At 35.7% G+C, this 24,851-nt stretch overlaps 1 protein-coding gene across 2 annotated transcripts in view; it reads left to right on the forward strand.

The window, feature by feature from the left end:
- Positions 1 to 8,378: 8,378 nt before the first annotated feature.
- LOC149080086 (putative protein FAM10A4) overlaps positions 8,379 to 24,851 on the forward strand; it is a 31,675-nt gene continuing 15,202 nt past the window's right edge. The window contains exons 1-5 of one of the 2 annotated variants that reach the window (XM_089239065.1): positions 8,379 to 8,503; positions 9,628 to 9,752; positions 9,877 to 9,925; positions 17,815 to 17,908; positions 20,610 to 20,680. In XM_089239065.1, the coding sequence (XP_089095191.1) occupies positions 9,631 to 9,752; positions 9,877 to 9,925; positions 17,815 to 17,908; positions 20,610 to 20,680 (336 nt within the window). In that variant the 5' untranslated portion in view covers positions 8,379 to 8,503; positions 9,628 to 9,630. Of the gene's footprint in view, positions 8,525 to 9,627; positions 9,753 to 9,876; positions 9,926 to 17,814; positions 17,909 to 20,609; positions 20,681 to 24,851 lie in introns of both variants that reach the window. The other variant, XM_089239066.1, reaches the window with a different exon arrangement.

The following is a 24,851-nucleotide window of genomic DNA, read 5'->3' on the forward strand; positions in this document are numbered from 1 at the left end:
GAAATTTTTCGTGGAATATAATAGCGTGTTTATCAGAAATATTATGTATCAGGTGGTGCTGCCATCTGTTTTCCAAATTAGAAACAAATTAAATTTTTCGTACTACAATTCAAATCTCGTTTTAACCATCGAGGAGAAATAAAGGTTATTTATTTCTCCTCTAAGATTTTAACGAACACTTTTCTAATCCCCCAGATTACCCCATATTAGAACCCCTATACACACAGAAATTTATCATTTCCCCCCTTAAATTTAATTTTTCATACTCATTTGTCTCCTCATTTTCAGCGCGGGGCGATTTTGTTCGGTTGCCATGCCAAGTCTCGGACACAATTTTTTTTTTTTATTCTGTTTGGCGGTCATTTTCCAAGCGACGATTATGTGCAGCAACCCTGTAGGACCTCAGCGAGGACCAAAATGGCGGTTCTACTCGTATATGAAGGCGTCTTAATCTGGGGTAAGACGCCTTCATATACGTGTATTAAGGGGTTATACCCAATACCTTCTAGAGCAATACCTGCTCTAGAAGGTATTGTTCTACCCCAGATAAGTATGTGCTGTGTGACGTCACTGGTCACGACACTGCTACGTTTTTATAGCAGACGACATCAGCATACGATTGAGGCCGTGCACATGGTGCGGTGACCAAGAGATCCGGGAGTGCATACTAGAGACTAGTGACAAAAATAATTGTACTATTTTGTTCTATACCACGCATATCCGACAAGCGAGGCAAAAGAGAAAAAGAAGCCACTCAACGAGGTGCGCGATTTGAACAAACCTGTTTGTTTTCATCTTGATCTGATGATTTTCCGCTATCTGCTGTGATTGTTCCTTTTTTTTCTTTCCTCTTCTGCGGAGGGATCATTATCATCACACCTTTACATTTCAGAACTCCTCCGGTCATTTTCTCATTCCTCCTCCTTTTTTACTGCGTGCGGACATCTCTTCCTCCACCCCTATGCCTTTTTTTTTTCTTCCTAGCAACAGTTCTTGTATTTCGCAGCTCTTCACTCCACTATGAGCACATCCTGAGATATATATCGTTTATGGTGCTGATGGTGTCCCAGGTATGCACATATAGTATTTTTATAATATTTTAATATAATCTAAAAGCTCAGAAATGGTTTAAATCCAATCAATAGTTTGTGAGTTATAAGGTCTTTTGATATTAGCATTCAAAATAATAGTAACAGCTTCGAAAATTGTATATTATTAAATTTTTATATTTGCTTCCCAAGTGCGTCGGAAGTGTTTGGATCTTGTGAGCAGGGCCGCACCTAGAAACATTGTCAGCCGGGACTAAACCGGCATTTTGGCACCCCTTGCCATGTAGAAGAAGCAGTTAAGGGGTAAATTCGGCGCCTTTTCTGGTCCAGTGCCTGGAGCACCAGATCCGCCTGCTTCTCCCCCCCCCCCCCGCTTTCCCAGTTGCGGCAATGCTTCAATGGTTGTGGATCTTTCTCGTCTTGATCTTTACACAGGAAATTTAGATTTCTGAATCAATTTAGTTGGGTACTTACCAACCCATATTAAGAAGCTACCAACGAATAGTGCTCGAGCACGTGCTCTGCTCCGACGTCAATGGCTTTCCCTGTTTTTATGTTGCAGTTATATTGTTAACAAGGAAATCTCTCTCAACTCTTCTTAAAGTTACACCTTATTTGAAATGAAAACAAAAAGATACTTGAAATCCTGAGAAAGTTCAAAGGATAATTGAAATTTTCTGTCTCAAATTGGCTTTCAATTAACCCAATACAAGTCAACTAACGTACGTGATTCAACTGAAACAGATACGAGTAAAATATTCTTAGTGGAAGTTACCTCATAAGTAGGCTGACCATATTTCCTCGAGAGAAATACGGGACATTGCGTTTCCAAATACGGGAAAATACGGGACATCGCCAGTTATCGCCAAAACCAAACAAAATTGCCAAATATTGTTGAAATTACGGAAAAATCCCAATGGCGGGAAATGATGCAAATTGCAGTGGATTACAATGTATTCCACCAAAGACAAATGTTCAAGGCAAATGTGGGAGATTAATATTCTCATATATAGTTGTAATTATCGTAAAATAATTTATGAGTTGAAAAATAATGTCAATCTTTGACTTCAATAAAGAATAAAAATTCAAGTTGGCTTCGTGTAAAATACGGGTAAAACCGGGACACTTTTGCCAAAAAGTCGGGACGGCCAAAAAAACAGAAAATACCGGGACTGTCCCGGGAAATACGGGACGTATGGTCACCCTACTCATAAGCAAATACGGTATTTATTTCAAATGTTAAACGGTTTAATGAAGAAAGCAAATAAATATACAAATACTAATGGCCTAATCGAAAAGATAATTTTGGAAATAATTCAGTAAAATGTGGGCAGTAGTTATTGTGCAAACTGTCGTAATTAACAAAATACCAAAGCCAAGGGAATGACATCACGCGTGACATCAGCTGGTACCGACTCCGGTGCTTCATCCAACAACACACTAAAGATATTGTATATTTTCTGGCGTATTGTCTCATCTCATGAGACAGCCAGACCCGTCATTTTCCGGGGGAGGGGGGCAAAGAACATATACTCAATATATGTTCCCCCTCCCTCCCCAAATGAAAGGCCTAGCGACAGTAATTGTTATATGGCCCTGAGATGGCACCTGAGTTGTCCGAGTGCGCTTAAGTTGAGACAGGGCGATGCCTGAAATTATATTATATACAGGGTGCATAGCTAACTCCTCTCGCCATAAACTGCTGATCATCCGTTGAGGAATACTTCCAATTAGAAAAATTATCCAAATAACGTGTAGATTTCAGATCCGCCATTGATATTGCAAGGGTTTGTATTGTTATTAAAATAAAAAAATAACTTTTCATCAGGTTACCTTGTCCCAAAAAACCCAATTAAAAAGTTTATGCCCTGCCTTTTTTCAGGTTAACGAAAACAATGTTGTGTTTCTAAGTGCAATATTTATTGAGATATTTTAATTAAAAAATCGTTGAGAATGAGGGAAAGAACAGCATAAACTAATATGGATACTCATCAGGCTGTCTTTTTTACTGACCGAGCACACTTCCGGTCTATCGCAATTATCCGGTCTACGGACAATTTACTACCAATTGAGTTGCGCCGGAAGTGCATGTGGGTACCTAACAGCCTGAACAGGTATCTAGTGTTGTGTGCAAACGTTTAGTGCTACCAACTATATTTCAAATTGTGAGTGAAGTGTAATGATTCGATCTTTCTACCGTTGTAGGCCTGTTGCTCTCTGTGGCGAGACTTTAACGGGGAGATTGGCAGCATTTGCTCCTCGAAGTTCTGAACCACAGAAAACCAACTTCAGCTGCCCATCACTGTGGTGCCGGTGGGATTCGAACACGAGTCCTCGCGATGCGAGCCCGTCGCTATGTTATATTATGCTATATATATATATATACAATTCACCTTGTTTTCCATTTCTATTGTATTTTTCATAGCGGGGGCAACCACCACCACCCCCCCTCCCCGACTTCCCCTAAATGACGGGTCTGATTAATTTCAAATTTCAATTATTCCATCAAGAATAGACATAGTGCAGCCATCTTGGTTTCATGTTAAAGAAGAAAGATGAAAGTTTGCGCTAGTATCATTTTGATATTTGTGGTAGCCTGACGTCAGAAACTGCGAGCACGCAAAGTAAACCAACGATTTTCCAGTTTTCGGATTCGACACGTGTTTATAAACGGGATCATATCTCAGAAACTACTAACCCTATTCCGATGAACCAAGCGTTGTTTTGAAGAGGAGTATATGCGCTATAACTCATTTTAAAATTTCATTTTGTATCTTAAACACTGAAACAGACAAAGATACAAGGCTGTAAACTTTAAAAAGTGTGAACATCTCTTAGATTTTTTAATTGTCGCGATATATGAGCGCAAAGCACAAACAAAATCAGAAAAATCAGAAACGAATGCATAGAACACAAAATGATGAAGAGAATCACACAAAAACGTCGGGCCCGAACCCAAAAACAACGCGCAGTACTGCCGCGAATGTAAGCAACTCTGGTGGCATCTGACGGGGCTGGATCAAGTTTGGCTGTGAATTTCGTTGCTGATGAAATGAGCAGTGCAATAGATGTCGACCCAGACCCATTGGACCCACTCAAGCCAGTAGCCAGAACTTTCGTTCGGAGGGGGACAACTTGCATTTCGGCGGCGGTACCAAAGTAGTTGAACAATAGATTTGGCTATCTTTTCCCCCCTTTTTTCAGTCATTTGGTCACATTTCGGGGTGGGGGGAAACCAGACCTCCAAGTCCCCCTCTCTCGCTATGGCCTTGCACCCACTTGGCATTACCAATGCGCCGGCGGGGGCCCGAGTTGTCGTCCCCAGTCGCCTAACCTAACCTTAGGTTTGTCGTCGCCTAACCTTTGTTAAAGTATACTTTAAACAAAGGTCAGGCAGTATCGGGCACTGCCGCAGTTATTTTCGTGGAACCGTCAATGGTTTATAGTGAATTTAAATTATAATTTTTTTTATCGTTTAATTCCTTTGCAACTTACATTTAGACTCTTACATTAGACGAAAATTTAGAACTCTTATGTGTATACCTTCAGAAATTCTTTAAACTTAAACTAGTGAATGATATTGTTACGAAAATTATTGGTAGTGAAATTTGTTAAAAAAAACCCTCGAAATACTGTTGAGTTGGGGCGATGCCAAACCTGCTGCACTATCGAACAGGCCGTCCACGAGAGCACCGGATTTTCACCAGCGCAGATGCTCATGGGACGAAATCGACTACCAGGTGACCTGCTGTTTGGGCGACTGTCAGATGCTCCTCTTGCACAGAAAAAATACTTCGAGTGACTCCAGGAGCGCCTCCAGGATGTCCATTGAATTACCAGAGAAAGGATGAAGAACCGCTACGATGTGGCTACGTCTCACGACTTCAAGGAAAAAGACCTCGTCTGGCTCTGGAACACGAAGTGCTGGAAAGGACTTTGCCCGGAACTCCAGACATCTTGGGAAGGACCCTACAGAGTCGTGAAGAAATAAAATTGAACGATGTGGTAATTCGGGTTCAATGAATTCCATCGTCAAAATGCAAGGTGGTCCACCTCAACAGACTGGTTCCCTACCGCAGTGGGTGACAAGATGCGACCCGCCGACTTGAAGATTCAATTGTCGAGACGAACAATTATAATAGAAGGGGCAGTGTTACGAAAATTATCGGTAGTAAAATTTGTTAAAAATCCCTTGAGAAATACCGCAGCGTTGGGGTGATGCCAAACCGGAAGTGTAAAGATAAAACACTCGAATCGCGTGGAAAGATCCAGAAAGCTTTCACTGACCTCCATACCGTGGCGCCACCAGACTGAATTTCTGGAAAATTCGATGTGTCAATAAAAACGAGATCGGTTTATAGAATGGATTCTGAAGAAGAGACGTTATCTGTTTAACGCATTTCCTCTGCTTATTGTGAATAAGTGTAAATAACTGTTTTCTGTGAAATAAATCTGTGAAATCCTACAAATTGTTTCATCCTCTGCTTATTTCAAGGACTTGTGAGAAATTATCTGGAACAATATGGACAAATCAGTCAAGCAAAGTGGGGTAGAACTTGTATAGATTTGAAATTTGCAAGAGGTATTCAAATATTTAAAAAAAAAAGCCATGCGTATCCTAATTCTCATATTCTCATATCACTACCCTGTATTCAATAAATGTAAGTTGCAAATGAATTAAACGATTAAAAAAATTATAATTTTAAATTTACTATAAAGTATTGACATTTTCAAGAAATGAAACTGCAGCAGTGTGTTCCACACTGCCTAACTTTTTTTTTTTCTCTCCCACACATGAACAATCTCATTCATTTACCAAATTGAACATCAGCCACAAAAAAATGGAGGGGAAAAAATACGAGAATAAGATCAGGGTAAAAAGCAAGAAGACGAAGATGGGGGTGTATGAGTGAAAAAAAAACCATATTTTTCTGGACACGGTTACACTATTTGTAGTATCGTGCCAAAATTTCACCAGGAAGCGAGAATAAAACGGTTTTATGATAGTAGCTGAAAATCACGCATATATGAAATATTAATAACTATACAACCCCTTGTTATATGAATGACGTGTTTTAAAACTACACGTCTTTTGTATACGTTTTCTGATTTGAAGTATGCCTCGAGGATCAACGGTTCGCCAGTAATTTGCGGCCAAGGGACTTAAGGCATCACCCTGTATATTCCATGTAGCACTAAGCGTTAGTTTTGGGTTCAGTACCGGCATTTTCGGTGTTATTCTCTTTGGAATTTTGTTTTCTATGCATTCGTGCCCAATTTTCGTAATTCTAATTGCACTTTGCCCCCCTGATATATCGTGACATTTTAAGAAAATCGGGAAATTTTCAAACTTTTTTCAAATTTACAGCCTTTTTGAGTTTTTGAGATACAGACCTCACACCCAAAATAAGTTGTAACACATACACTCCTTTTTTTTAAATACCACTTGGTCCACTCGGTTCGGATAATTCGTGTCTGAGATATGATCTATTTATGGACACATGTCGAATCTGGAAAGGAAAGTCGAAAATCGCGGGTTCAATTTGCTCTCGCACAAACTTTCATCGAAAAAAATTAAACTTTCAGTTAAAACTAAGCTGACCATATTTCCTTGGAAGAAATACGGAAATTGGGACTCCAAATACAGGAAAATACGGGACATCGCCAATTATCGCCAAAAATGACGCCAAAGGTGAACAAAATTGCCGAATATTGGAGAATTGGAGATTAATTGGAGATTACTGCAAATTGCAGTGGATTTAAATGAATTCCACGAAATAAAACGTTCACCAAGACAAATATGAGACATTAATATTCTTATTTATAATTGTAATTATCATAATATAATTTATGAGTGGTAAAATAATTTCATTCCTTGACTCAGGGGCGTAGCCAGAAATTTCGTTCGGGGGGGGACCACTTTCATTTCGGGGGGGGGACCAAAGTGACAGAACAATAGATTTGGCCATCTTTTTCCCTTTTTTCGGTCATTTTCTCACATTTCGGGGGGGGGGGCACCAGACCCCCAAGTCCCCCCCTGGCTACGCCCTTGCCTTGACTTCAATAAAGAATAAAAATTCAAGCTTCGTGTAAAAAACGGGAAAAACCGGGACAGTTTCGCTAAAAAGTCGGGATGTCCAAAACAACAAAAAAAACCAGGACTGTCCCGGTTAATACGGGACGTATGGTCACACTAGTTAAAACGAAACCCAAATGAGTATGTTTATTTTTAGCTGAGTTATTGACGTTTGAAATTACTTCGACAGGAACTGTCGTTCATTTGGGCGCATCAATTGTCTCTTTATACAGGAATCTATTTTAAAAACGTTTTTACGTCAAAAATTGTGAATGGGCAAGAAGTGAAGAAGTCATATTAATGAAGAAGTTATATTAATGCATGGGCGGAATTACGGGGGGCGTGGGGGGGGCATTGCCCCCCCCCCCCCTGCATCAAAGGTGAAGTCGACAGATCTAATGCATATATGTATAGATGAATCGACATCATCATCATCTTGCCCCCCGACAAACCAGTCACGACCCAGGCTCTGTCCCTCCAGGGAATCTTGCCCCCCTCCCAGCAATAATGGCCGTGCCCCCCCAGACTTCCAAGCCTATTTTCACTTATGTATTAATGAAGAAGTTACAAACTTTTTTCAATCGTTGATCATGACAACAAACGTTGATAGTAGTTGTTTGTCATCGAAAGTTTGCATCTTAAACAACTTTTTCTCATCATTGCGAAACTTAATAGTAACACGTGTTACAATTAAGTTTCGCAATGATGAATTCCGTTCGTAGTACTACGAACAGAAATTATTTTTTTCCCCGTTAGGGTCTTGGAGGAGAAATAGAGATATCTTATATTTCTCCTCGATGGTTCACCTCAGCAATTTCCCCCTTTTATCGTCATTCTTTGTGGAGCTGTAAAAATATTTTTATGCTTCCCACTCGACTTATTATTTTTCTCAAAAAACAGGAAAGAGAAAAAAAATCGACATACTCATATTTTCCCCCTCCAGTTTTTAACATCCGAACAAGGAAACCAGTTTTTTAGATTTATCGCCAATACTTCATATGCAGATCATCCAAATTTGTTGCGAAAAGCATGTACGGAAAGTAAAGGGTATGTACATAAAATAAAATACGGGTCATATTATCACTTAAAATGGAATGGGTGGTATGTTCTATATATGCGTGGTTCTTCAATTAAAAGAACCAGATTGTCAAAGAAACAACAAAAAACGGGATGTATGGTCATGAAATTCAGAACTTCTTATCTCTTGGTTAGTGGATGATGAGCAAAAGGTGTCAAGACAAGTCAAAAGTAGCATTACTAGAACTTTCTGTTTATCGAGATGGCCGGAAATTTAGTATGAGAGTGGCGATTATTTGTACTCCAAAATAATAGTGGTTGAAATTCTAGTGTCGGCGTTTATATTTCTGTTTTCTTTGCTGTAATTGCAATTTTTGTCATAGTCAGTAATTTTTCGTTGATAATATGAGGGAATTATTCAAATGTTTCTATGAATGTTTGAAAATTTTAAAATGCACTTGCTATTCGTTATGGGGGTCCACATTTTGTTCACCCATAAAATTGTAATACAAATCATTCAGTGTAATGATGACACATACAACTCGCCAATTAATTTGTTTTCACACAAATAATGTCATTAATTTAACGTTGCTTGATATTAGAGTCGATCACACTGTGTTTGTTGTGTAGGATTTTGTTTTATGTGTTGCAATTTGTTTCTGAATATTCAATGTCATTGGTTTCACTGCAAAGTGAGCTCAATTCTTTGAAATAAATATTCCCTTCTTTACTCTGCAATTTTAAAACAGAAAATTTAACTTTCAGTTTCAAATAGTAATTCAAAGGATAGATTTGCAATTTGAACATATTAGCCGGCATGCTATAAAAATCGGGTGACACCAGCTTTTTGAATGTTGAAATCTTGTCCATTTTGTCATGCCAGGAGAAGTTTTATAGGGATCACAGAATACATTCAAAAGACATCAATTTAGCTTAAATATTGAATAAATGAGTATAAAATAATAGTTTTTCACTGTTGCAAATGTGTTTTGCCCAGGAATTTGATGACTATTATGAAAATAGATCACTTACTAATTGCTCTAATTCAATTAACAGAAATATGAAAGATAAAGTAGATTGAATATGAACTCTTCTTTTATAGAAAAATTCTGATTTTATTTTGACTTGGGGGGGGGGGGAGGGAGGAGAAGAAAGATTCTCTTCACAAAAAAATTGAAATTTCAGCCCCTCGTATTAGTAAGGCCAGTATTAAAAGTTTTATAAAAGTAGTTTTTGTAGTTTTATTAAAAACTACAAAGTTTTATAAAACTGGACAAATGCAATCAACGAGCTGTTGCATTTGCTCGAATATAAGTGATAAGCTCATGGGTTGTGTTTGTCAGGTTCTATATATAAAAGAACTATTATAAAACTTTTGTAGTGTAATACCAGCGTAGGACTACTGTATTTGTTCCATATATGTATTTCATTGTTGATTGTGATGTTTTTATTTGCTTAAGCGACAAATATTTTTGCATGTCTTAGAAAATGAGTGCTCCAATATCTGAAGAATATGTGGTGCTTTTAAAGACTTTCATTGAGATGTGTAATAAAGACCCATCTCATCTTCATAATCCTTCGTTGAAATTTTTCAAGGACTATTTGCTCAGGTACATAGTATTTTTTCCCTTGTTTTATTTATTTACTTTTATGCATTTCTTTTAAAGGGTGATGTGTACAGGCATCGTGTGCTGTTTTTCAAATGTAACCAATTTGTTTTTCTATTTTTCTTAGCCTTGGAGCAACAATTCCATCTGCCGAATCAAGTGATGAAGCCTCTGGTGTATGTTTTGCATCTAATTATTTCTTTAACACCTCTTAATTCAAAGTGAATATTTGAAAAGCTGAATATTTTTTAGATTAATCAAAATATACCTAATGCTATTTCTGAAAGATGGGGGCATGTCGTTTTCAAACTTTTCTCACAGCTGAAACTGCTTCAGTACACAGTTTTTACCCTGTAGAAGAAAATATGCTGTATAGTATGGTACCACATGGTTTTGACATTCTGGGCAGATGTCAAAATTGTATGCGCCGAGTACCTAACAACAGGTCCAGATGCCATACCACAACATTCCCAGATCCTAAATACTTATCTGAAGTTCAACAAATTCGAAAACAAAAAACAATTTTTCCACCACAAGTCATTTAATATTTACCTAGTTAGTTTTACAATTAACAATAACAACTAAACTCATTAAAGAGCCCGGAAGTTCAGGCAAAATGCCGTAAATGCCTTTTTTTGCCTATTTTCAAACTTTTTTGGTAAAAATGTCTTTCAACATTTTCATGTCATAAAATGTCTATTTTAAGACAGTTTTAAGTTTATTAGTAAATTTCAGGAGGCCTTAATCTGTAAAACTTATAAATTTTGGGAATTGAAAACTTCGAAAGAATTGCTCTTTTCAAAATTTTTGAAAACTCTGTATTAATTTACCATCAGAAAGCCCGTCCTCTTCCATCCCCATTTAGACGCAGCCAAGTGATCTGAGAGATTGATGTTGCCATGCATCAACTTTGCTTTGATGGGATGGTGTTAGACATGAATGATTTTGTTTCAGTTGAACGCAGCCCGTGTTGGAAAATTAGAAATTTGTTTAGCTTCACATGATGTCTCGCTCAGACATTGGACTGTGTAGTATGTGTATAGCGGACCAATGATTGGCCCTATAGGTCTTGAATTTACGTCATGGCTCACATAAAGTGGAGTAGGAGCAGACAGAGCTCTGAGGCCCACGTTTTGATTGTTTTTTGTACCATAAATGCAAAAATAATATGCATAAAACCATAATGCATTTATTAAACATATATTTAGTATTCGATTAAATTGACAAGAGTCGCTCTCAGGGGTGTGACACAGATGTGGCCATACAGTTCCCTGGGCTTAAAGGATTTCCTGATAGGTGGTAATATGAATAAAAAAAAGTTAATTTTTTTCTTTTTACAAAAATAGAACAAGATAGCTATGTTTCAACGATAGAAATAAAAATGATTATAAATAATACAAAAAATAAATGAGAATTATTCGAACCTCAAGGGAGCCCCACACATTTTCTTTACGGGCTCCGCGTCCGGTAATGGTGCCCTGGAATTCGCTTAATCCTGTGTGAGGGTCTGGTAACATTTTATTTTCAACTTGAAATCAATTTAACTCTGATAATAATGCAGTTATTATAAACTATAACTAAAGCAATAGACGGATTAAGTGCAACCGATTCTTCAGCTAGTTTTTGGACTCTTAATACCCTTGTTTTCAGTTATTTTTTCTTCCTTCCAAAAATTATAAATGCCTTTTTTTAGTACCTATTTTGGGTATTTTTAGTGCCTTTTTGCCTGCTTATTTCAACCATTTTTAGTGCCTAAACGTCTGGACTGTACTCGTTAACAATTAAATTTTTTGTACAACACTTTTCCTAACAAATTTCATTCAGACATAATTGTTATAAAGAGGCCACAATCCTCGCCAAGACAAGTTCTCGCTGTCACCAGGAGGCTGGTTTGGCACCTGAAACCTATTTTCATGAAACAAGCAGAAAGAGTTTCATTTTGGTCTTCTGGTTTTCGACACTAGACAGTGAGTTGGCAAGCATGATCAAGTACTCAACATTAATGACCAAATCAATAATTTATTCCAAAAAATTAAAGTAAAAATTAAGTAGGTCCATAATGTAAAAACTGAAAAAGACAGCATTCCCTAGCAATGCTTTTGCGCTTACTGGTCCCAAGAAATCACCTTTTTTGATGGACTTGGATTGCATAATTCCATGCTACACTTTCCATGGCTTTCGTGTCCAAGCTCCTGATGGTAGAAATCTACATGATAGACTTAGATTGAGTAATTCTATGCTTTGAAATTCCTCCACGCTATGGCTTCCAAGCATCAGTGCAATCCCGAGCTCTGGATAGGGGAAATTCTTATGGACTGACATAGATCCCCTTTGGGAAACCAAATCCTCACAGCTGTCATTGAAGTATGATTACCATCCAAGATGTTCTTTGACACCAGTTCCAGTCGACCATACCTGCATGTGAGTAAAATAGAAACACGTAACCCAGTGTTTCCCAAAGTGGGCAATATCACCCCTGGTGGGAGATGGAATGGTCCTGTGGCCGACAGAAGCTATGGATTCAAGTCACAATGAAAATATCAAGAAAATTAGCATGTTCTCACAGCATTTTGAACATTAAAGAAAAATTCAATTTCAAGATGGCAGCAACCTAACAGTACCGAGCAAACTGGCCCGGCTCTCCCAATACATTTAATAGTCCTATTACATGATGAATCAAATATTCAAAAAAAAGTCTATGTTCTTGGCTGAGGTCTGCGGCCAACCACAAAGAAAAAAAAGGTAAATTTACATTATTTTGACAATTATATCACATACACAAATGCTACAAAAAACAATTTAACCAAACAACAAGACTATATGATATTTCACCTGGGGGTTCTTAGAGAAATTACTGAGGAATGAGAGATTAATTTAGATGGAACATCAGCATTCCTACATCCAGTCTCGTTCTCGTCTAGCTAGAAGACCCCACTTTTCAGTTCAGGTACTTAACAAGCTAGCCTGTGATGATACGATAGCCAGACCTTCCGGGTTTCTGTACCTGAGAGGCCCAGGTGTCTAAAAGGTATACAACTCTCAAATTAAAATGACAAAACCCCAAAAAAGAGGGCCCCAGCCCAACATGTTAGACAGGTAAAAAGTTACAGGCGCAATCATACATATTTTGGGCTTATGTAATTTGGTAAAATTTTGAATAGTCTGTCAAGGTAATATAAACACATATCAGTATAGTAGATGTTACCCTCAACTTTGATCCTGGGGACTTGGTAATCTTAAAATTGAGCAACAATTCACCTGTATAGCATTTGAACCTATCGTGATCCCCTAGGGGTTTGAATTTTCAGAAATCCCTTCTTAGTAGGTGTCTACATTACAATATATAATACTAATCAAATTTTGTATTTATAGTTTCAGCGGTTTCAGCTTGGCTCCATGATTGCCTCATATGACCTTAGAACCACCTCGTGACCCGCTTACAGGTTGAAATTTCAAAAGTCTCTCCTTAGTGAGTCTTCACATCGTAAAATAAAACACCTGATTAAATTTCATATTTACAGCTTCAACAATTTTGGCTCAGCGACAATTGTTACCATATAACCTCAAATACCTTCCCTTAGGGATTGAATTTCGAAAAATCCCTTTTCACTAAGTCTGCATTACAAAATAAAAATACTAACCAAATTTCATATTTTTCACTTCAGCAATTTAGGTTCGGTGTGATACCCGCTTGTGACCCTGTTGGGGTGAAATTTCGAAAAACCTTTATTTAGTGAGTCTTTGCATCATGAAATTATACTAATAACCAAATTTCATATTTGTAACTTCAGTTTCAAAAAACTTATTGAGTCGTTAAATAAAACTACTCACCAAATTTCATAATTATAGCTTCAGCAGTTTCTCTGTCACCTTTGAACCTCCTTATGAACCCTGTAAGGGTCAAACTAAAAAAAAACCTTTTTAGTGAGTCTACGTCATGGAATAAAACTACTGACCAAATTGCATAAATATAGCTTCAGAGTCGGCGATGATGAATCGGTCAGGACATGTAATTATATGTATAGATAAATACATGAAGTATAGATTTTTATTCGATTCTGTGTATTGTGATGTTTTGCATAATTTGCTATCACACAGGTTGAAAATCACTGTTATAAATAATGCTTTAATGATATGTATTGCAAAATAAATATTTGTCACAGGAAAGATTTTTTTGTTAAGAACTACAACAAATTTTCCAAATATCCAATTTCTGTGAAATACTATTCTTACCTGAAAATGTTTTCATTAATTTACATTTAAAATTATATTTCTGAAATAAATTCTCTATAGTTTAATATATCCTAAAATTATATAAATTGTGTACCAGATGTGGATAAACATTAAAAAAATGGAGAAATAATTTATTGATTTTATCATTACTAAATTTAATCAATAGTTATATCAAAATGAATTTTTACCTTTTCTTGCATAATATGGTTATGATGAAAATCACAACGTACTCAATTTTCATTTGCTCAGATTGCTTGTTCCATTTAGAAATTGTTGAACAGAATGAATCATTCATTGATCAGAGAATTTTGTGTTTTATTCTTTCAAATATACTGTTCAATAGCTACTGGGTAAACTTTATTTTGCCAATAGTTTTAAAAACACATCTGTGAGCTGTTTAGCTGCCTAGCAGTCAATATAATTGGTGCCCTAGAGTTTGGTATGATAGACCAGGGTTCGAGTCATGGCTTTGCCCTGTTAGTTTCTAAACAGTCATTCATATTCCCAGACTGTCTCTGTCTAATTGGTCCTTGTGTGCTTAAAAAGACCCATTGTGTAGAAAAATTATCAAATAGTTCATACACCCATAAATTAAACTAGCTGCAAATATATTGCATAAAATTTAGGGTATAAGGGTTTGAACAAAGGCAATTGTTATTTTTTGGAATAGTTTCAATTTCAAATTTTTTACTTTAATTTTCATCCTAATATAAGGAAATTTATTCTCATTCAAGGTTCTATCATGACCAGTTTTTTTCCTTTAAGTAATTTTATATTGAAATAGTTTATTATTAAAAAAAAAAGGAAAAAAAACAAATATATATATATATATATATATATATAAATACAGTATTCTACTCAAGGGATCGCTTGATCTGTCCAGAGTATACAAACATAAATTTTTCTGTGGTGGCAAACACTTTGATATACTAACAAGTACTAAGCAAAATACAAGTATACAGATAGACAAATATTTCAAAGGCCTAGGTGACACAACACTGTATACTGGGGGCTGAGAAGTACCTTCCTATTGTAGTAAAATATTAATATAATTGATAATTTTTTGAAAGCTCTTAATTCATTTTCATATTTTATTTCATTTGGCAGGTTATTAAAATATAATGGAGCCAAATATATGAATTGCTTTTGGGTTAATGTTTTTTTAGGTTGTATAATATTATATTGAAAACCTCGACGTAGACATGTGTTTGTTGGGCATTGCTTGATTTCAAACCAAGTAGGATTTTTATGAATAAACATTAGACTTCGGTATATATACAATTTTTCAATATTAAATCTATAGTCTGATTTATAATTATAGGCAGATGGTGTAGGGTTACGAGAGGAAATAATATTTATAGTTTTTTTCAGAGCACTTATTAAAACATTTAAATTGGACTCATAATCACCTCCCCAAACACATATAGCATGCTGAATAAGTGAGTAGAACCAAGCAAAATAAAGTGTATGAATAAATTGAGGAAATATAATATTTTTTAAGCAATATAAACGAACATTCATGTATTTTATTTTGTTACTAAGTGCAGTTGCATGAGAGTTCCATTTCAAATTTTTGTTTATAGTGACCCCTAAATATTTATACTCTTCAGTTTCCGAGACAATCGGACAAAAACATTGGTCATCAGAACATCCCAACTCATGGCATCGAATTATAAGTGTTTCAATATTTCTATTATATAATTGAAAATTTATGTATTTAGTTTTGTTGAGATTCAAGGTTAACTTATTATGCCTCAACCAAGTGTTAATTTTTGTTAAATCTTCAGTATCAGATTTCAGCATGGTATACGTTTGTTCTGACAAAACAATAGCTGTGTCATCGGCATAGCTAATCAAATCACCATGTAGATCCAGGTTGTTGATATCATTAACAAAGATTAGAAATAAAATTGGTCCAAGAATAGAACCCTGTGGGACGCCAGTTTTAATAATCCTGTATGTACCTATGGTATCATTTATTTTAACTGCTTGCATTCTATTTGACATAAGTTTTAAACCAGTGATAAGTGTTGCCTCTCAGACCTGAACAATATAACTTTTGCATAAGAATTGGATGATCGACACTATCAAAGGCTTTTTTTAAATCTAAAAACGTAGCAAGGGTTCTTTTGCTCTCATTAATACTTTCATATACTTTTCTGAAAATTTCAAAATTGCCATCTCGGTAATCTTATTTTCAAGAAAACTGAACTGATTTCTCGAAAAGAAATTTAATTGATTTAGAAAATTTATAATTTTCTGTTTCATTATCTTTTCCAAAATTTTCGAAAAAACAGGCAAAATAGAGATCGGACGATAGTTTTTGAAATCATTGACATTACCTGATTTATGAATGGGTATAACAAGAGCACATTTTAATTTATCAATAAAAACTCCATTGAGAATTGAAGAGTTTATAATGTGGATTATAAACTTTAAATGGTATTTACTGACAATTTTTAGCATTTTTGGAGTGATTCCATCATAACCAACCGCTTTATTATTCTCAAGTTTGTTTATTAAATTCTTTGCATTCCTTTCCTCTATCTCAGTAACAACTATAGAATTATACTGGTTTGGTACTAGAAGCTCTAATGCATCTATTAACTCAGAATCTTCAGTTATTGCAGAATTAATAAAAAATTCATTCATTTCATTCACTGTTTTAAATTAGTATTTACTGGAAGTACTATTTTATTTTTTGATTTATGATATCATTAGTAACTTTCCATTGTTTCTTGATGTTGTTACCACATTTTATAAATTTATTATAGTGAAAAGCATCCTTTGCAGCTTTTAGCTTCTTTTTTAACTGTTTGTTATAGTTTTTGTAATTATTTTCCTTATCACGATCTGAAGAATTTCGTTTAAAAACTTTATAAAGTCTTTCTTTAGTATCGACCATACATTTCAATTCATATGTAATCCATTCACTTTTCAAATTATTTCCTGTTTTGCATTTAGACTGTTTTGTCCAGAAATTACGATGCCTAAACACAATATCAAGAAATTTGTCATATAATACATTTGCATCAGTCTCATTGAAAATGTTTTCATCAAATTCATAATTTTTTACACATATTTCAAACTTATCATAATCCACATTTTGACAAAACCGATTTTTATTATTTTGATTATTATTTAAAAGTTTTGTATCAGTTCCAAGATTACATTTAATAACCAGTGGTAAATGATCCGTTCTCTAATTTTGATACTGCTGTTTCAAATTGATAATTTAGCCTCTCGTTTCGAATGAAAACGTGATCTAAACACGCTGACTTTCTTGTTGGTGTATTTATGTATGAAAAAAACCAAATTCAGACATGAGACTCATGTATTCATCACTGTCCGTGTCAGACTTCAATATATCCATATTAATATCTCCAGTATAGATAATATTTTTATACCTTAAATTGCTAATAATTGATCTGAACTCATTAGTATAATCCATTCGAGAAAAATCATGGGATCTGTAAATTAAAATTATGCATAGATCTAACATTTCACTGTACAAATATAAGCCTTCAGCTGTATTCATATTCAAGATAGTACTGAAAAATGAATATTTTTTATTTAAGTATGCAATAACGCCGCCTGATCTCGGCGGGCTTATATGCTTTGAAATTCAATCTTGCATGATTTATATTTGCAGTCCCATTACAATAGTGATACAATACTGAATTGAATTAATAGTGATGCATTAAAATAGGAAATTTAATTTTTTTATGTATTTTTTTATTTTCCTAATAAAAAATACAGTAACGTAATTTAAAACAAATAACATCGTTTTTTATTGTTTTGATAATGATGTTAAAATTCAAATATCCCTCAGAAAACATTCAAATCAGAAAAAATGGAAGAAGATGAAGTAGCTGGAGAGTCTTATGAAACTAGTAGTTCTGACGAATCAGATGAGAGTGAAATTGGTGAGCGTAAACATATGTGTAATTTTAATAAATTTCTACTGATATCACAGTGTCAAAACTTTTGACAATACTAAGAAATTGGCCTGTGGAGAGACATTGATCCTTTTTAGCATGACATTGATAAAAAATAATTTGATATTGTTCGGGACAATGCCTCACAAGCTCTCGGGATGGCAAAGTACAAAGCAATTTGAAGGACAACACATTTCTTTTACAGAACAGTTATTTACATGTATTTATGAGCAGAGCTTTTGATGAAAAATGCTAAACAGAAAGTGACTTCTCACATACCAGAGATCTGGTATGTGCATCTCATCTTTAAAAACTCAAACTGCTTTTAGTTCCACTCTGTCGGTGCTATTATACAGACCAGGAAATGTTTCAAGAACATTCTCTGATATACTCACGATATCCCATCCCTTCCTCTGGCATCATGATGTCAAATTATTGGAGCTGGATTGGTCCAAGGGGGCGTTAGAAGCTAAATGGGTTTAGTATAGGATTCTATGGACTGACTTGAGTCGTGAGGCAATGGGAATAAAAATTTTCTAAAGAAGGGTTTTAAACAAAAAGTTTGGCAGACTGAGTTAGCCTGTGGAAGTGGACCACCTTGCACTTCGAAGACAGTGTCCTTTGAATCTAAACTATGACATGATTCAGTTCCTTCACAATTGTGTAGGGTCCTTCCCATGACATCTGGAGTTTTAGGCAGTCCTTTTTGGTGCTTCGGATTCCAGAGCCAGACGAGGTCTCCTTCCTTGAAGTCATGAGATGTGGCCTTCATATCGTAGCAGTTTAGCGGTTTTTCATCATCTCTGAGCCAATGTTGAACTGATGGATCTCCATTGCACGCAACAGCAAGAGCTTATGGACAGCTTCTCTTCAAAGGAAGAGGGAATCCCTCACTTCAAATGAGATTAGAGATGAGGAAAGCCAAGCAAAATTTTGTAGAAAACAGTATGCGAGCAATGAATTTGTCCAATAAAAATGTAATTTCCCATTTCCACGAAATTCTGAAAAGGAGTTGAAAGCAAGCATCATTGCATTAGTTCCTTTTCAGATTCGCACAAAAAGAAATAGTGGACAGTCAGCAGATTACATGTAATCCTAAAAATAGTCCTCTCTCTGGTCATTTAGAGTATGTTAATTTGCAACATTATTGTATCGTATTTTTGCATTATGGTGTTATTGTATTGTTTTATAAATTATTATTGTATTGTCTTATTGATAAAATGCTGTTTTTGGTAGTCATTTTTATGTGAATAATTGTGGAACGAATCATCAGAGTTTACATTATTTCCTTGGAAAAGTTTGATTCATTATGCGAGCGATTCGGATAATGAGCATGTTCATGGAACTAATTAAACTCATTAACCGATGTTCCACTGTACTTGTGACCATCGTGGGGCCCAGATGAGCTTCCGAGGTCCTTTGCGAGTGGTGCAGGTATTGCAATTCTTGCACCACTTTTCCACATCAGTCCTGGAACTTGTCCCAACAGAATCATTCACAGACCATCTGGAGACTGTTGGTTATGCCGAAATGTCCACTGGTCAGGCTTCCATGCAACTCTTTCAAAACTTCTTTCACTCAACCTCTTGGTAAGATGAGTTTCCATCTGAATATCTAAGTCCTCAGACTTCCATTTGCAGTGAAAAATGCTATTTCTTATTTCCAGGTAGTCCCATAGCACCCAATATCTCTTGGTTGTCGGACTGGAAGAAGTAACATTTTGCCAAATTTGTTTCCGGCAGATTCTTTCATCTCTCTGATGTTTGATGAGTCCTGCACTATGGGCTACTCATCACTCTCCTCAAAGTTTTATTGGCCTGCTTCAAACTTCATAGTGCAGACTAGGGCACTCTTCACACCCTTGTATTTTCCCAGACACAACACCTGTTGAATGTCTGGATCCTTGACTGAATCCACGAAGCATTGCAGGGTCAATCCATCCCTGATATCTAGCGGGCAAGCGAGGTTCACCAACTGTAAGAGCTTCTTGATGTCCATGGCCAGTTCTTGTAAGGTTTCTCCGGTCTTCTCTCTCTGCTGCCTAGTCTTCAGTTGTAGCCGGTGGAAGTCCTTGAGGTAGTTTTATCTGAACCTCAGCTCAAGCACATTCGCCTGGGCTTGATAGCTGGATCATCTTTTGGCTGCCAGCTTCTGAAGCACTTCGGCAGCTGATCCTCGGAATACAACAGCTAAGTGGAAGACCTTGAGAACACATTTCTGTCACTGCAAGCAAAGCCATCTGAACAAGTTATGGAGCCAGGCTCTAACATTTCCTGAGGCTCCTTTTTGTTATTTTAATGAAAGACACAATTGAAAAAATAGTGTATATTATGTATATTAATTAAGCTCTTTAATAGTTTGAGGGCCCTTGTTTGATTTTGGTCCATTTACTAAGACATCACTGACTATGGGATTGAACATTCATAGCACAAGCCTATGACAGACTGTCTCGCTCTCTTGTAGCAGGGCTAATGGGAACAGGAATTCCCAAGTAAAATCCCTTACTACTCTATATCATTATGAAAATACTCTAGCCTTCTCGAATGGTTGTTGAGTAGCAAAATAAATTTTGTCTTAATTAATGTGCATGTCCATTGTTGGAATGAGATCATTTATTTAGCTTTTAAATTTTAGAAAAAATTTCACACCTGCCATTCATATTTTTTTTTTCTTTTTTTTCTCCTTGAAGAACTTGATACTACTGGAGTTATTGAAGCAGAATCAGATGAACCTCTTCCTATAGGTGATGAAAACACTGAGGTAATCAATTGATATTGTGAAACAGCTGCCTATATTTAACATCTTTTCACATTTGTGCATAGTTTGAGTTATCTATTTTTCAATTCATGGCTGTGCATTTTGATGGAAAAACATTTTGTTCATATGACATTCAATTTTATTCATTATTTTTCCGGGGATTTACCTTATTCTTTGGCATAACTCTTTTTTCTGATCTACGTTAGAAATAGCATAGTATAAATCACTATACCTTCTATAAAATGCCACATCTTTTTTCAAGAAGTCTTTCAATTTTCAGAAGGTGCAAGTGTCTTCCCCCAACTCAGAGAAAAATAAACCCAGAAGAGAAATACTCTGTTTTCTATATTCACACATTCTTTCACTACCTTAAATTTGACATAGACAAAGTAAAAAATTCAATGTGTTTCTTTTCTATTATCAAAATGTGAATGAAAAAAAAACATAGCTGTGACTATTTCTCAATGTCAGTTGAACTGACAATTAAAAGGGGAGATTAAAAAATGTTCTCTTCATTTCTTGCTTATAACATTTTTCAAAAACCATCATGGAAAATGTAAGCAGAAAAACTCTTTAAATGGGAAATCTCCATGAGTACAGTGAAATCTTCATATAACAATAGTTTAAGGACCAAGAAAAAATATTATTGTAGAGGGATTATCGTTATATCGAAAGGCAACAATTGAAGATTAGAATATAGGTATTTCCAAACAAGATTTGCAAAAATATCGTTGTAGAGGATTTATCATTACATTGAGTATTGTTGTAGTGAGGTTTACTGTATTAGTAAGAGTTGGAACCATGAAAATGAATTGTACTAAGCGCTGAAATATTCGAAGTGGGTACATTATAAGTGGCATCTATATAGTTAATAGTCAGAGATGCCACTAAACTCTAATTGCCCTGGAACCAAGGTTATTGGCAAATCTGGGTCTTTTTTGAGTGAAAGTGGGTCCCTCTCAAAAAAAATTAAAGTGTGCCCCTTTCCCCAATCATTCACTGGTATCCTTGTGAATCAAATTATTTCTAAAAGCATGTTCAATCCAAAGATTCATTGAAGAAAAGGTTAATTTCCCAGCTTATAACTAAGCTTTTTTTACTTTCATTATCTGCTAGTAGAGAAAGCTTGCAAAGAAACACATTAACACTGAGAATTAACACATGGAATTTAACACATCTAAAACAAATATAATTAAGTTAGCACATTTATATATTTACTAATAAATCAATCTATTAATTTTCTGCTGATTTATTTACCATTTCGAAAAACCATTTCAGTAAGATTGATTAAATTTAAAGTAAATGATTCTGAGAGAGAGACGCTTATCTTCTGATTCCCTATTCATATAAATCCTTACAAAACAATTTCCTGGTGAAATGATTTTCTTTTCCTTCCCTCAATGATCCACAACTCTTAACCACCACCATTTAACTGCCACATATTTTCACACCTGAATATGGGAGCTTTGTCATATTTGTGTTGGTGAAACTTGACAGCGTGCTTGTGTATGTCCAGTATTTGGTGTGTTTTGTATTCAGTAGGTGGTTCCATCTATCCTCCAAATTACTAATGTGTGGATTTGAAGTTCAATGTATGCATATTTGTGTTGTAGGTCTGTGTGATGATCATGGCAAGTTTTTTTTCAAAGGGATAGCCAACTGAAAGTTGGAAAATCTTGTAAAAGTATATAGTATGTAGTGTATAATGTAATGTATATAGTATGTAGTGTATAATGTAATGTATATAGTATGTAGTGCATAATGTAATGTATATAGTATGTGGTGTAAAATGTATATAGTCGATTACCATTGCACAATCGCGGGTTCCAACCCCAGATTTTTGCCAAAGGCAAAATGCAAGGAAAGTATGAGGCCCCCCTTCCAAGAAGATAAAAAATTATACATTTTCAAATATTTTTTTAGAAATTAAACTATAAAAAAATGCATTCCTTCACTATCTGTTAATTTAAAATTCTTTTTAAGTGTTAGTGACCCAGAATTTCTGTGAAAGAAATTCCGGTTTCCCTCCAAAGGTCAATTGTGTGTACACACCCCCTAGCAACTAGATGACAAGCCATCATTAGATATTCAAGTTTTTACAGATTCGATTCTCTTCCCCCCCCCCCCCAAATGATCTTAGAATTTTTTTACAATTTGAACAGGCGATCCAATCCTTTGATTTTTCAAAAAAAATATCCATTCACAATCTTGTAGGAACAAAGCAAATTTATGGCATGTAGAGAGATGCTGTCTTTGAATGCCTTTCTTTCAAACCAAGCACAACTCAGGTCTATCGAGATGGGCAATTTACTACATAGTGAGTTGTGCAGAAAGCGTGTGTGTGTACCTAACAGTCTGAATGCGTATCTAGTGTTGTCTAATTTTTCAGTGCTGCCATCTATATTTCTGAAGTGAAGTGTAATGATTGAATATTTGTACTGTTTGCAGGCCTGTTGCTCTCTGCGGCTAGACTTTTTAACAGGGAGATCGGCTCTCATTTGCATCTCAAAGTTGAGAACTACAGAAAACCAACTTCAGCCGACCACCATTGTGGCAATGGTGGGGCTTTAACCCGGGTCCCCACGATGCAGGTCTGTCATTATGACCACTCAACCACCACAGCTGTCTTTGAATGTCGGTAGGTAGCTGCGAAAGTACTGTAATTTCCTGTATGTAACCTGCAGGAGGAAAAACTTTCAAATTTTAAAATTTGGTATACGGCCCCTCATTCAGGGATGCAAGTAGATATCTTGTCACCTTCAACAACCTGTGGAACAGCTGTATCGATACAGTGCAGTAAAATGCTTTATTTGTACTTCAAAGTAGTAAACCTACTTTTCAAGGTCACATGATCATGATAGTAGAAAGAGGAGAAAAAAGTTGAAGGTTTTTCTCTGTACTTTTTCTTCTTGGAACTGGGAAACAGGACACGTGAACCAAATTTTTATGCATCCTTTTTTAAAATTCCCAGTATTTGACGTGCTATATCACGTCAGCGGCATCTGTTAGTAGTAGTACCCTTTTTTACTCTAACAGTTCTGCTTGATAAATTTTGTTTATATTGCTGATACTTGATGGAATGATTGATTGCCATAGCCTTGAAATGTAGTCCTTATCTTATAGCATCGTATTTGCTGACATTTTTAATAGAATCACTAATGTTCATATTTACTTGTGTCTAGCTAGGTATTTAGAATGAAATATGGTGTTTTGGTATACATTTGCCACAAATTTTCAGTTCATATATGCAAAACTATGAGGCATAATCAATTAAAATTATTTCTATCGGCCTCCTCATTTGGCAATTTGCCTGTTGTGGCCATGACTTTGCATTTGCATAACATGTCAGTTATGCTGATTTAGTAGAACATTGATTAAAATTTATGATTGAATAGTAGTTTGATACAACAGACCTGCCAACTCTGGATTTTTTGTCTTTCTTCCCACTCTCTGGATTTGTTAAAAATTTCTCTGGATTTTGGCAGAAAATTAGATTTAGAAGATAATTTTTTTCAATTTCTTTTAGATAGAATTTTTTTTTGATTTTTCCTGAGGTATCACGATTTCATGACATCAATGACTACTTTTCACCTACCTACCTACTCAGTTGACGATGTCACTTCTGTCAAGCAACCATCAAAAATTGTCTTGATGACTGCATTTAAGCAAACTGGCGTTGTTTACTCCAGTACGGCGCGAGTTTGTTTACTGAGCGTTTATCGTCAACCATTTGTCAGGGGGGTGGTCGTGGTTGCAGACAACTCTGTATAATTATTTTATTCTGCTAATAACCATGCGCCAAACACAATAACGGATTGATTGTACACCACATGATATGTGATACTACCAGTACTTTTTTTGTCAGTAGCCTTATATTTTGAAGTTTTTTTAAATTGTTTTCTTTGATCAAATGTCTTCAAAAAGAAAATATACAACTGCTTTTAAGAGTTGGTATACAGAAGATTATCCATCACTAATAGCATCTGCTATGATTATATTCTGCTCAGGGTCTATGCAGGACCTACCTGTGGGGGAGGGGGGAGTACTTTTTCTGAATTGATTAAAAATCATTTCCAAAAAAAATCCATAAATTTTTTTGATTGGATCTGTTGGGGGGGGGGGGTACCTCTGGAGAATCTTCGGATTTCTGGATTCGAAAAGTTGGCACATCTGG

The sequence above is a fragment of the Pholcus phalangioides genome, unplaced genomic scaffold (genome assembly GCF_987345545.1).
Source record: "Pholcus phalangioides strain wild (caught in Gottingen) unplaced genomic scaffold, Ppha-v1.0 ptg000011l_1, whole genome shotgun sequence".
NCBI lineage: Eukaryota > Metazoa > Arthropoda > Arachnida > Araneae > Pholcidae > Pholcus > Pholcus phalangioides.